At 35.8% G+C, this 14,469-nt stretch overlaps 1 protein-coding gene across 11 annotated transcripts in view; it reads left to right on the top strand.

Annotated features, from left to right (window-relative positions):
* tenm3 (teneurin transmembrane protein 3) overlaps positions 1-14,469 on the top strand; it is a 404,304-nt gene that overhangs the window by 158,640 nt on the left and 231,195 nt on the right. For all 11 annotated transcript variants that reach the window (XM_032562228.1, XM_032562226.1, XM_032562229.1 and 8 more), the window contains 2 exons: positions 877-1,144; positions 12,468-12,641. In XM_032562228.1, the coding sequence (XP_032418119.1) occupies positions 877-1,144; positions 12,468-12,641 (442 nt within the window). The remainder of the gene's footprint in view (positions 1-876; positions 1,145-12,467; positions 12,642-14,469) is intronic.

A 14,469-nucleotide genomic window follows, 5' to 3' on the forward strand; every position in this document is an offset into this window, starting at 1 on the left:
CAGCATGACTGAGTTCAGAGCTGAGTTACTGCTCTCAGCAGCTTCAGTGAAGCAGCAACATGTAAAGATCCGCAGTTCATTAATGCTGACATCAGACTTCTCTTATGGTGATCTTTAATATCTGAGGGATAAATGCTTGTGTTAACAAGGCTCCTAAACAACCTGGGAATGTACTCAGGTCTCAATAAGTATCATCCTTGTAACGCCACATTATGTAATAAGGCTTCAGTATGTTGTAATGTAATAAAATCGGTCTTTAAAATGTAATAAAACATGATTAAAGCAGTATTACGTAATAATTGATGGAAAATGTAACAAAACCTTTGAACGCCTAATACCAAATGTTCTGGCTTTTGAGTCAGAAAAGTCAATTAAATGACCAAAAGTTTATTTACTGACCAAAGTTTCAATTTAAATAGGCATAGAAATTACAACATGATGGAAGCACAATGATTAGGATGAACACAAACAGTTTGTGATTGTTTATTACATAATACTCCACATTATTAACCTTATGAATTAGTTACATACACTGTAAAAAACAAACGTGTCTAATTTACGGTAAAATACCGGCAGCTGTTTTTGACCGAATTTTACCATATAAATACGAATTTTATCGTATTAAATATGTTTGTAGATTATTAAATAATGTAGTTTTAATAATGTTTTATTCCATTTTGAGGCCCAATTTTATTACAGTATTAAATACTGTGGCATTATAATCCTTTCTCACTTTCTTTTATTTACTTATTGCTGTTTTGGCTTATTGATTCCATTTGAAATGCTCCCACATATTTGATGTTAGGCTGCTGATTGTGAAGCTGATTAACTGAATAGTAGTGACTCCTAAAAACTTCTCTGTATTCCTGTTAACAGAACAACCATCAAACCACCATGGCTCCACCTTGCCTCCTGTACCACCGCCTCACCGCCAGCAGCCCTCAGTAACGGCTCTAAACCAAGCCTTGGGCTCAACGCACCACGCTGGCCAGAACCTAAACTCCTCGCGCCAACTAACCCCTCCTTCTGGAAGCCCGGCTCCAGTGGCCGGCCAATCACCAGCCGAGCTGCAGACCACGCCCCCCGAGAGCGTCCCGCTGCAAGACAGCTGGGTGCTGGGTAGCAATGTGCCTCTGGAAACAAGGTAATAACACTCAAACACCGTTTTTATGCCGATCTGTTGATGTAGATGAGCGTGTAATTTAATGCAGAACTGTGTAGTAACTAGTTACATTTACTATAATAACTTTTTTTAAAAATTACTTTTAGGAGTATTTTTAGTTTTACTTGAGTATTTTCATTACGACGTATCACTTCTCTTATTCTCTACCCACTTTGAGTAACTTCACTGAATGAAAAACAACACGGACATACACTTGCAATTTTTGTTAGTGTCATAAGTTTTATTATTGAAAGACACTGATTTTTAAAATTTTCTTTTGTCTGATTTTATTTTCTTTACTTATGTGAATTATGGTAATTTTGGTCCTTTAAATATCAAAATTTCCAATTAACTTTATTGCCTGGTCCATCTCATGATGTAATTTTTAAATATTAAATGATTAATAATTTGATCAGAGTAGACTTTTTACCAAATACTCTTTTACTCTTACTTGAGTAACTTCTTGGATGGCTACTTTTTACTTTTACTTCAGTAAAAATATGTTGAAGTAGTGCTACTCTTACTTGGGTAAAATTTTGGGGTACTCCATCATTTTTATTTATTTTTTTACCCCTACACGGGGTCTTTTGTGGGCTCTAGTGTCCCTTATATGACAGTAGACTGACAGAAAACAGGGAAGAAGAGAGGGGAAGACATGCGGCAAATATCCATCATTTTAATAAAATAATGCAAAAGGAGTCTGAAAAAATTTGTTTTTTCATTTGCATTTTATTTAACAAAATGGCATGATGAGAAATATGTATACTCTCCTTATTAATCAGTGGAAAAATCTCCAAAATCTTCATTGATAGTACAGCGATGAAACTTCTTCTATAATTGCTGCAAGAACTTCAGCATGTTTCTACCTTTTATGTCCAGTTTATGTTTGATTCTGAGCTCCAAGTTTTTGAGGTTTGAATGACTCCTATCCATCGCCCTAATCTTTAACTCCCTCCACAGTTTCTCAATAAGATTCAAGTTGGGACTCCAGAATGTGAATATTATTTCCAGTCCTAAGAAACAACTTGGCCAACTTTTGACATAACATGAGCTGCATTTTTTGTTTGTTTGTTTGTTTTTTACATTTATTTCTTGTTAATGTGTCTGGATTACATTTATTGCAAAATGTAAGGTGTTTTTTTTAATCCAATTGTTAAATGACCGTCACTTGGGAGATGTGGCAGAAAACCAGACAGAATGAATATTTAGCTTTGGCCGTGGAGATCTTTGCCTGAGGGGGGAAAATCCAAATTAAATTTGACGTAATTTAAAATAAATATCCTGTACTGATATGATTACCCAACCTCTTCCATAATGTAAGAAACAGCCACCAGCTCTTATCCATAGATTAGACTGGCTGTGCTATGAACATGGAAAAGTCATCAGATTTTACTATAATGTAGTGTATGAAAATACAGAATTTCTATACAATATGTAAACAAGCATTAAATGCTGTCTGTTTGCAGTTAGCAATCATAGAATGTTATTCAGGTGTTTCCGTTATGTGTCTTATTGTACCGTTTGTGTGTATTTATTCATTATTTATTATTTAAAATAACTTTATGATGCAATGCACTGCAAGAAATATTAATCTTCATCAATTCCCTGTAGTGTTGTCTATTAAAGAATAATTCCTAGACATTATTGTCAAATGCAAAAATTATATTACTTTCATATTTGGGTGAGTCTAATATATTTGGCATATTTTGACCCAGCTGGATTCTGGGGTTTACTGGTATGTAATCTTTAAGGCTCCTCATCAATAAGCAGCTTAATTATGCTCTGAAGTATCACTTAATATCCCGTTTGTTGTCTTCCTTGTGTTTAAATTTGACAAGAAGACACTGTACTTCAGGTAAATACTGCTCCAACTGCATTTGATCCTGTACTATATGAGAATTGATCATCGGTGACTCCAGGCTGTCCCAGATTTTTGGACATTTTTGGATTTTTTGAATTCCATTGTATGAGTATCATCTCTCTGCAGATTAACACAAATTTACAATATAATTAATTACGGTTATTATTTTTAATAAATGTATATTTTTTAAGTTGAAGTAGGTAACTTTATAAAGAAATTACATGTTTGTGAAAACTGTCATAAAACTGAAATAGGGGTCATTATGTCATGACAGTATGAGACAAATAATCTGTGAAAAAACTTAGCTCTTCTGCCTCCTCCATCTGTCATCTACAAAATTACACCGCTTTATCAGAGCCAATCAGAGCGAAGGGTTGGAGGGGTCCTAGTTCTGTCAATCACCCTTGTGTATGTGTTTCTCACACCCTTCCACCGATGCCTGTGGATAAACAGTTTTTCTGTAACTGTAAGTAGTTTCTCCACCATTAGCGCAGCTGCGGCACGTACACTGGCTATTTCTCTGAATATTACTTTTATTAATCCTATACCAAACTTTGAAAAAGGCCAATAAAAACAAAGTGTCAGAACAATGTTTTTCTATTTCAAATAGCATCTTAAAAGATCAACCTGTGTCGCATGCCAGCTGTATGATAAACACTATATACATTAGCCTTTGGGGGGCGCTCTCTGGGGACTGCCCCCACTCCCTTGCCATCTTTGGAGGGCCAGTTGGGCAGCTGCCCCCAAGGGGACCCGTATACCCCCGAACATATGCAACACTGCTCTGCTCTGCTCTGCTATGTCTGGCCCCGTCCTGCACCGCAGCTTTAATACGCTATGGACCCTCAGGGCTTTGCCGTCCAGCTTTTCTTATAATCATAATGACACAAGATCTGAGCATGAGTAAGACTGAAAAAAGCAAAACCAGAGCTTAACCCAGACTGTTTGGTCTGAAACTGTATCACCATGGTAACTAAAGACAGCTCTTGAGTCGCTGGAGTGCCTGTGCCATGCTGAAAATAAGCCTGATCAGAGCAGGTGCTGTAGTCGCATTATCAGCAGTGGGTTTTTTTTCAGTCTGTAAAAGAAATTATGTATATGAAATTATCTGAAAAGCAAGTTCTACTATGGATACACATTTACAACATTGGCCAAATATGTTAGAGGTTTGATTCTTCAAAATCATTCAGTAAAAGAATCAAAGTTTAAAGCAGTTGCAAGCCTAAATATTCAGTTTCAACACTTTCACTATTTATGAAGACAACATTGGAGTTTATTGATCTAGTAAAACTGTGTTGTTTTTCAATTCCACTTCAAGTTAGAGATAAAAAATTTTTTCAATACGACAGACATACAAGCCAATAAGAGACAAATGGAGCCAAAATAAGTCGGTGTCAAAGAAATTTATTAGGTCTGGCCCATGAAAAGGGGATTAAAGCTGTAATGTAACAAGAGAGTGTTAATGTTCTCATTAGAGGTGATAATTCACACACACTATCTCCAAGACAAATAGTCTCGGCTTAGACAGCCACACCTGTTGGGACACAAATGGTCACTGGATCATGCAGACGCAGATGTCAGTCAAGCATACTCAGTTGAGTCAAGCATACTCAGTTGAGTATATACAGTATATATATTTGTGTGTGTGGGTCTGTGTTTGTTACACTACATACATTTTATAAACAGGTAGGAAAAGTTGTTTTTCATATCTGATACTGCATTAGGAATATGAAATCTACATTATATCAATTCAGATTCCTTAAAGTAAGTTTTAAGAAGAAGTTTTAATGAGTAAAACATCAGGTCAGAGAGTTAAGAGTTGGAAGCAGATCTTTCGCTCCAGTAGAGAGATTTCTTGAGTCTGTTGCAAACTCTCCATCTGCCTTTAGTTTTGTCTTAAATTCCACCATACCAAACTGCACCCACCCTTGCCTTTCCGCTCAGTGAAAATGAGCCATTAGCTCACTGTGTTAAGGCAAAAAATAAAAAATCCACATTGCCACAAATTGCCATGATGAGTTTAACGCCAAACATTCCAAGTCTTTGAATAGAACCTAACTGAGCTTAATATAAATTCTGTCAGAGGTAAAATAACTTTATTAATAGACTCCTTTTACCTATACATAAGTTTTGCCAACACTGCATAATAAACAGATACATGAAAATTGATGAAAATTTGCTTTCACAAATCCATCTTGGCTTCATTCTGTCATTGTATGCTATAATAAGTTATGTTCATTATTTATTTATTTTTTTGTGTCAAGAACAGAATGCAACTTTTAGTCGTTTTGTACTTCTAATTATCTTTATTTACTAAATGAAGCAGTAAAAAGTAGGAACTGCAGTTTGAAGATAAATAAACATCACTCGTTGAAGTAAACTAGCTATTAATTTAAAATATGTCAATAGTGGTACTAATATTATAGTATTAATAATTTTGTATCTTGTGTTTTCATGATAATAGTTGTGTGAAAAGGTTAGGCATAAAAGAATTCATCGGAAATAAAATAATCTCAATTAATTTAAAAGATGTTTCAAGGAAGTGGCTGTAATCTTTGGGAAATAAAAGAAATTGATCAATTTTATTTCACTAAAGCAGAAATAAAGAAACTCCTTTTCCACATTCCCTTTGTCTTTTTCCTCTTTTATAATGTCAAAATACACAAAATAATTGTAATAATTATTTGTCATGTTGCTGTTTTTTTAATTGAATGTGTTGTTTATTAGTTTTCAAAGTAAAGACGCAAACAAGTAGGGACTGTGCTTTCCTAATAAACTGAAAACGGTGGCTGGAACAGGCTTGCCTTGAGAATGCCTGCAGCAGAAAGTTTGATTCCAGCCTCCTCCTGGCATATGTTGACGTGCGTCTGGGCAAGCCACTAAATCACAAATTGCCTACCAATTTGCATATTAGTTTATGAATGTGTGTTCATTTGTGTGTGTGTTTTTTTTATTGCAGCTCCAGTACAAAGTACTTTGAGTGATCAATTTGAGTAAAGGCGTTATGTAAATTCAGTCCATTTTCCATTAGTTCTGCTTGTAAAAAGGTGCCTCCTCTTTGAGAGATTGCTGATATATATGAATCACACACAGCAGGTCATGTAGCGATGTATGGATCCTAATGCTCTTTGAAGTATTCTGCTGCTTGTAAAGCTCACAAAGTAAAACCAAGATTTTAAAGTGGACTCTGAGGTTAATTGAACGCCAGTTCAACTGAAGTAACAACGGTGTGACATGTGACTAATTAGAGGAGTTTGTCAGGAGCCTTGCAGGAATCCTCTGAACAATATGATGGGAATCCAAAGAGGTTTTGTTCACTGAACAATGAATTAGAATTTTTTAAAGTCAAGGAATAAAAGCCCGAATAACATTTTTCAACTTAACACAATAGAACTTCACTTGGCAATATTTCATTGGGATAGGAAACAGTGGGGATCTACAATTTCGGCATGAAACTACAGAGTGAAAGCTGAGTCAAAGGTTATACTGAGGTCCTTTCACTAAAGCTGTCAGATGCAAGATCTCAGTTTTCCTTTTTTTTAATTGGTGAATGTTTTCAGCCATTCCAATCCTTAGTGAAATCTAAGAACCTGTGTAACATATTTAACTTTAAGCTTAGGGATTAAAACTAATATGGGAATGGATATCACCCAAGTAGTTAGAAAATGTTTTCACATGAAGAAGCATTGTACAACAGAAACAATGACAACCCCTCAACATTGGCAACATTGCTTCTTTCCTCACAGTGCTACACAAATAATATATAGTGACCATGTATGTTAATATACAATAGAACTGAAAATAATTCTGGGTTATAATCCAAGAATGATTGTTCAGTCACTGTCTCTTATTAAAACCTTTCCAAACACAGCTCTCTCTGCTCTGGTGTTAGGGAATTGAGGAGACAGCGAACCTGTTGTCCAGCTAAATCAAGTTGCTGAGACATAATGTGGAATGACATGATTTACCGTAAAGAACCTGGTTCCTCTGCCTGCACAGCCAACTGGCAATCTGGATGAAAAAACTGTTTCTTTTAATTTTTAGTGGTGTTTGGGTAAATAAGTACTAGCATAAATTGACTGACAATACATGTGTGGATAGGATTCCAAATAAAGAGGGAGTTGTTGATCACTTAATATCACAGGGTTGTTTATGCCAGCTACATTTCATCTCCAATCCAAGCAGCAGTTACAGTCATTGACTTCTCAAGGGAAACACAAACTGATTCAGTTTGGCTAACTACCACACACACATACATTGTCATCATTGTTCTAATCCGCCTTGTGTTGCTTCAGTTGTCATCCCTTTGTAAATAGTACTAATGGAATGTAAATGCAGATTCTCGACTTGTGCATTTGAAGGGCTGTTGTTATTAAAGGCCTATCAGATTAGTTCTGGTTGACAACATGCTTCACTCAGCTCAACAGACTGTGGTTCCAGTCATTTTACACTTGATTATCCCCACACTCTGTCTGATTATATACACTCGCATTTTCACAATCGGACAAAAACAGGCTCTATACTCTGTGTTCCAACATCAGCGTCGGTCAGAAATAGATTGGTTGCATTTTTCCTATCGATTCAAAAAAATTTGAATTAAATGTTTCACCTTCTATTCACAGTTTTCTGGGTAGGAATGGAAATTGACAACATTCATAAGACTGTGAAGATTCAGAATCTTCTTTTTTTTCTCTCTCAATGTCATTTGACAAACTGAAATACAGGAATAGGGTACAAATATATTCAAATTCAGGAGCAATTATTTCTTTCTGTTAGGACATTTTTTACTCTATCCTTTAATTTATTTTCTCTTGTGTTCTTCCAGGCCTGCTTTTGAACAATCTGCACACCAGATCAGTTTGTTGGCAGTAGGACTGGCCAGTATCCGTGAATTAAATATTTATTGCTTATAGTATCATAACCTGCATAGACATGTTAAGTTATTGCTTCATGTTATTTAGGAACTTTTAAGGTTCATGGTTTGTGTCATTCTCAAGTTAATGTGAGAAACAGTTTTTTCACTGTTAATGCATCACAATACAAAGTGCTTAAAACATATATTATTATACATTGTGAGCAGATTATAATGAAAATAAACCATCAGTTGTAAAAGGGGCTAAATATCCATGATTTTTCTTTGTCCCACAATATGAGCTTTCTCTGCTATGCCAGTTACTTTATTTGAAGAGACTTCTTACTCTCACTAAAGTATATTTTCAGAGACATGCTTATACAGTATCCATCTTCTCTTCAATAAGCTAAAAGCTTTCCAGGCAATGAGCAAATAAGGTGGAACAATTTGTCAATCTGTAAGGGTTACAGGTTCTCCACAGAGAGCTCTGCCCTCGCTTTGTGTTTCTTTTTGTGTGTCCTGCCTCCTCCACTCTGATATAACTGTTGTCAGAATTTTTTTGAGCCAATTTATTTATTGTTTTTTAACTTTCACAACTTCCAAGTCCTCTTCACACACAGCTGGTGGACTATTATGAAAGTTTGCATAATTAATAAAAGCAAAAAGGTTTTGCTTTGAACTATTTAGTTTGGGTAATTTACAACGTTTGGTCACAATTAAAGTCACGAGTTATTTTATCCAGCTGTAAAATAAGCAGGCTAATGTAAGAATCTTTGCTTAAACAGGTGGTAAGTGTTACTGTAGGAAGAAGAGTTGAACAGAAAGTAAATTAAATGAGAATAATTTTAGCTTTGTATGATTACTTTTTATCTTTATATATATTGAAACTGATATTCAAAACAGTAATACTACTATTTATTGATGCAGACTTTAATTACTTCTGTATTACTGTACTGTACGTGAAAAATGTTCATGCTGTTTTTCAGCTGCAGTTCATCATGGAAATTGGACTAGATGGGACAGGAAAATTTACATACCACTTTCACCACAGCACAACTTTGCCCTGATGTGAAACTAATGTATAGCTAATTATGTCAAATCAATTTATTGTTATGGGAACCTTGCATAGTTTATTGTTGGAATGTGACATCATAGGTTAACAGACTACTTCTAGTGTAGAGTATTCCTCTCACTCTCTCTTCCACCTGACTGTCTTCTGTTCTCTTGTTTCTATAGGTTTCATCTCTGACTTTAGTATATTCCGTTTAAATAGGAAACATTTTCTACTCATGAATATGAGACTCAGTGTAAACTCATTTCCTTTGGTTGCAAATGTTTTCAAAAACAAATGAGATTCCTCTTTCTGTGTTTTCAGTTAAGCATGACAAATTTCTCTGTGGCCTTGTTAACATGAGAAGAAACAGCTGAAAATCATTGTCATTTTACTGCATTTCATCATGCTCAACTTTCCAAGCATAGCAAACCATAAGCTATCACATGTCGGCATGTGTGCCTCTTCAGACACCCTGGTTAGGCTGTTTTTTTGTTTTTTTTTACGTTAATCGGTGTGTGTTACTTTTGCAGCTGTGTTTTCATACATCATTGTGGTTTATTGGCGTCAAGATTTTCCAGATTTCAAGCCAATGGTAATTAGAGCTTCATGACGGACAGATATGGAAGTGATGTTTAGAGAAGACCTTAAAAAAAGATTAAAAACGTATCAACGCTGACAGATTGTATTAGTTTTAGTGTGTTTCTGTGATGTTTGTTTACCCGTTCCAAAGTTGTAATTAACAGAAAGTATCCGGACAGGGCCTGACTCACAGCAGGGACATTGTTGTTAGCAGCACTAACTAGCAGATAGGGGGAAGCAGAGCTGAGGGCCCCTAGGAGCAGTAAACCACTTTAGCATTTTAAAACTTTCACAGCAGTCCAGCTGCACTCTTGGGTTTTCTGTGACCCATATCTGGTGATTAACACATTAAGTCCACACTTATTATGTCGTCGATCATTTCTCCAAAAACTTGCATCACATAAATTGTAAGCAGAAAAAATAATTTCCTTTTAGCTTCGTAATAAAAAAAAAACAGCATTCAGAGCTGTTCCATATGAAATGTGAACTTGTTTGTCTTTCATTTTCTTGGCTGATGAAATTGTCTGCTTGTTTAAACCGACAATGAAATTTTCTTATATTGTAACACTTTCATTATTGCAACATGAAGAAAATTAAATATCAGTCAGAGGTTTAGCTCTCCACATCATGTGAAATATAAACCTTGATGAAGTGGCTTGCTATTTGATCAATGAACAAAGTACATCTTATGCCTTTGATTAAATACTTAAAAATTGCTGGAGGTTCAAAACAGACTTATTCACTCACTCCCCTCCTACATCCTGGATTCTTGTTTTTCCCATCCCCTTTTTGTTCTCTGTCTTCACATCTTGCCTAGTGGCAGGTATTAATTGAGGGACCCTTGTTATAATAGGTTCTAATTGTTAATCACACAGCCTTGTTAGAGAGCACTCTAATTGTAATTATAGAGGCTCGTTAGCCAGGGTCCTGTCATTAATTAGACATTGTGACCTCGGTAATTTGCTGGAGGCATACATGTATGTGCCAGTAATTTTCTCCAGCTGGGTAATGTCTGGCTTTCAGGAATGAAAAAAGCTGTTTGCCTTTCATCTTGAACCTAAAATGAATTTATTCTTTACATAATCTATTGTCTCGTTGGTGAGTTAGTACAAAAATCTGGTTTAGTAAAATTAGGAATGACCTCTGAGTCAGATTGGACTTTCGACTCTTTCCGCAAGCTTTCATTTATTTAAGAGGCTAAACATTAGTTTTTAGTTGAACACAGTGACACTGATACACTAACAAGTCAAAATGTTATAATCTGGGTTTCCTTTTGTAAATATTTACTAGGGAATCTATTGATTTCTCACTGCGCAAAACAAAATATGTAATAATAAATGTGTGTATTCCACCTAACCTGTTCCAGTGGCAGCTGTTGTAAAATGTAAAGAAGGGAAAATAAAGACATATTGACCTATTTGCTCTGAGTAGATAAGAAAAAACATTTATTTTTATCTGTACAATTGCCTCTTGGCTATCAAGATGAAGCTGACTTGTGTTTGTACTTTGCAAACTTTGACTTTTGCTAAAAGATTCAAATGAGCAAATGTCAAGAAAATCTTTCTAGGACAGTTAAACTTTATTTCAAGATTATAAAAGGTTCTTCAAATAATGTAAGTTCCGAACACAAGAAAACTAAATCAATATTAACTTAACCATGTTCAAGCTGCAAGTCAGAAAACCAGGGATTGCTAACTGTTCATTGTGTTCACTGACCTGGCTCACTAGTATATGGAATAAACATTGTAATAACTTGTTCTCCACAATAGAAGATAATGTTTTTGCCAAGTTTAGCTTTGAATAGCAGTACTATTTGTATATGTTAAATTCAAATTCAAAAATACTGTATTGTAATTTCCCCAGAGGGAAATTAAATAACATAACAAACCATCAAATCATCGTAAGTGGAAGAAAAAAAATTTCAGCAACTCCTATTAATATTTTCCAAAAAGTAGCCTTGGTGGACATAACATCTTTGTAGCTGTGAGCTCAGCAAGAATGAAGCTTGGGCACACTTTGACAAATTTAATTTCTGGACACAACAACCTATAATTATTCTTTTTTGTGTTTGTTAAATATGCACAACTATTAATTGTGCAAAGCACAATTTAGATGTCTACCAATTTTACGTTAAACTTAAATTTAACCTAAAAATACAGTTTAGATTTTGTTAGACATATTTTCCTCTTTGGAAAATTGATGAGGAAAGTATATATTTTTAACTGCGTGTTGTCAGGATTAGTTGTAGCTTTTCAGTGTCATAAGGAACTTCATTCCATACATGGGATCTTATTTTGGAGCTGGGAGGGGTTGCTTGTTTGGAAACGTTAACAAAGGTTGTGGACGTTATGGCCAGATGCTGTAATTTAAGTTATATTGGCACTAAAAACGATGTGTGCTTTGAGTGAGAATGAGCTGCTGAACATGGACATTTTAAGTAGGGGCACCATATATAATTGAACCAAGACCTGCTAACAGTCATCTTCCATAGCTTAGAATCTACCCAGTGAAGTTACGAAGCATTTACTGCCGACGCCAAGAATTTCTTAAAAGGATTGTATAAAAAAATCCTGCTGCATTGTGTCCAGTTTGGTCCTGGACTTCCATATTCTTTGAAAAACACACTTTTATTAAATTCTCAGTTTTGACATATATTTTTTAGACTCTTGAGTCTAACTGCTAACTTGAGGCTATCATCAGCTCCAGTAACACTTTTTGGTTTTTAGCCCCAAGAACTTTCAGAGCCGTGTAGAAAAGTATGACACATTCCCCACAGGAAACGACCTCATCGAAACTGAATTCCTTGTAGTTAAGAATAACAGTTGGTAACCTTGCATTGCCATAAGGTGGTGGTGCAAAATAATTAAGCAGTAGTTTACAGATTCTATTGTTTTCAGACACAAACGTTGATGCAACTATTAAAGACTAAAGTCTCTTTTTCTCTCCTCTCTCCTTTCAGGCACTTCCTCTTTAAAACAGGTACAGGCACCACTCCTCTCTTCTCCACAGCTACTCCTGGCTACACCATGGCTACAGGCTCCGTTTACTCACCTCCCACCAGGCCATTGCCAAGGAATACCCTGTCCCGTTCTGCCTTTAAGTTCAAGAAATCCTCCAAGTACTGTTCGTGGAGGTAAGATGAAATGTTAATTTGTTTCTTCTTGTTTTTTACATCTCTTCAAGTTGTTCAGTTTGTAAGAAAAAAGCCAGTTCAGTTCAAATAAACAGTCACCCTGGCCTGTCTTTCCAACATTCCTCAGAAATCCTTTTATGTTGCTGAATGAAGAGCAGCTCATGCACCTTGAGCTCATGTCTCCCGTTCAGTCCTTCAGTCTTTTCATTGGCCCTAGTGGTTTTATGCACTCCTGGTTTTGCAGAATTTGCAACATTGCATTTGTCTGACTATATTGGTAGCTGTGAATGCTTCATATTGGACTCTGTTTCAACAGTAAAAATGAATAAATAGTTGGAATAAATGTTTTTATTCTGGTTCATAATTTGTTTCTTTGCCTAATGTCTGTTAAATGAAATACATTCAAATAAATTGAAGCACTGTTGGAACAAGGAACCCACTTTGGGTAATTTTACTTTTGGTGAAAAGATTATTGTCCAAGAGACAAGAGATTAAGTCTGAAAATCTCTTGACTCTTGGACAATACTTTACCCCCTATCAGTATAGAGAGGGTAAAGTAAATGACTAAGAATACATTTAGCCCCTTAAGGTCAGCGTTTGGTGGATGGATCTTTTGCTGTAATCACAGCAGTGTCAGACTGCTCATGAATCAGCTCTTTTCAGCTCCGTTCACAAATTCTCAATAGGACTGACATCTGGGCTTTGAGTTGGCCACTCTAGAAGAGTTGCTCTGTTGTCTTTGAACTACTTCTGTGCTGCTTTTGCTATATGCTTGAGTTTTGTTGTCTTGCCAGAAAATACATCATCCAAATTCTCTAGCAGAAATAATATTAAGCCTCCTCTCCATTGTCGAGTTTCACTCTAGCGCATTAACATGGTTTGGATCTAGCCTAGTTGGGTTTCTCCATTGGCATCATGTTCATCACAGTGTGGGTGTGAATATGGACAGATACGTAGAGTGTCTCAAAGAAGATGTGGTCGACGTTCCATTCTTGGACGGCCAGCTTCTCTGAAACCTCTTGGTATATTTGTTGTGCTTTGGCCTGTCTAGTTTATGCTGTATATGACCTTTAATTAATAAAAGGTTTGAAGCTCAAAGTTTGACTATGGAGTTATTGATTTGCAGCTTGCCATCTTGCCAACTAATATGGTCTCGTCACATATTAAATCTGGTGGTTGAGATTTTGTTGTTGACGTAAATCTACGGGCCAATCAACAAATGCCGTTTGCTGCCAATCAAATTGCTTGCACGCAGCACCCAGCTGGGATTGGCTTATACCATCACTGAGTTGGTTCCAGAAAACTGAACACAAACCAATCTGCCCATATGTGGAAAAGAAACATCGGAACATCCTGCAGGATATTGGCCAGCCTTGAATACAAGACCTTAAAACTAATCAAACTGTGGTTAGGTGCAGTTTGCCCACAATTTGCCCTTTCTACAAGGGCATAGTTGGGAGACCACATCTGAATACCTCTAATCTACCAAAATGAGGTTTTGGTGTGGCTTAGCCAAAGCCTGGATTTTTTTCTAACCCATTTTCTGATTAGTACTTTTCAGTGAGTTGTTTTTAATATTTTGTTGTCTTCATGTTGTAATAATAGCAGGTTTTACTGTTAACACAACAGACCAGAATCTTTGAGAAGTTCTAGTCTTGTTTTGTTTTAACAAAACCTATTTTCATGAGACATGTAAACTATAATAAAAATTTCTAATCCTGTTTATGATACATAAAATTCTGCCATAATTCCAGTCATAGTCATGGTGCCATAACCTTTATATCTTTCTTACAGGAGGTGAGAGTTTGACATTAATCTTGTTCTTCCT

The sequence above is a fragment of the Xiphophorus hellerii genome, chromosome 5 (assembly GCF_003331165.1).
Source record: "Xiphophorus hellerii strain 12219 chromosome 5, Xiphophorus_hellerii-4.1, whole genome shotgun sequence".
Classification (NCBI taxonomy): Eukaryota; Metazoa; Chordata; class Actinopteri; order Cyprinodontiformes; family Poeciliidae; genus Xiphophorus; species Xiphophorus hellerii.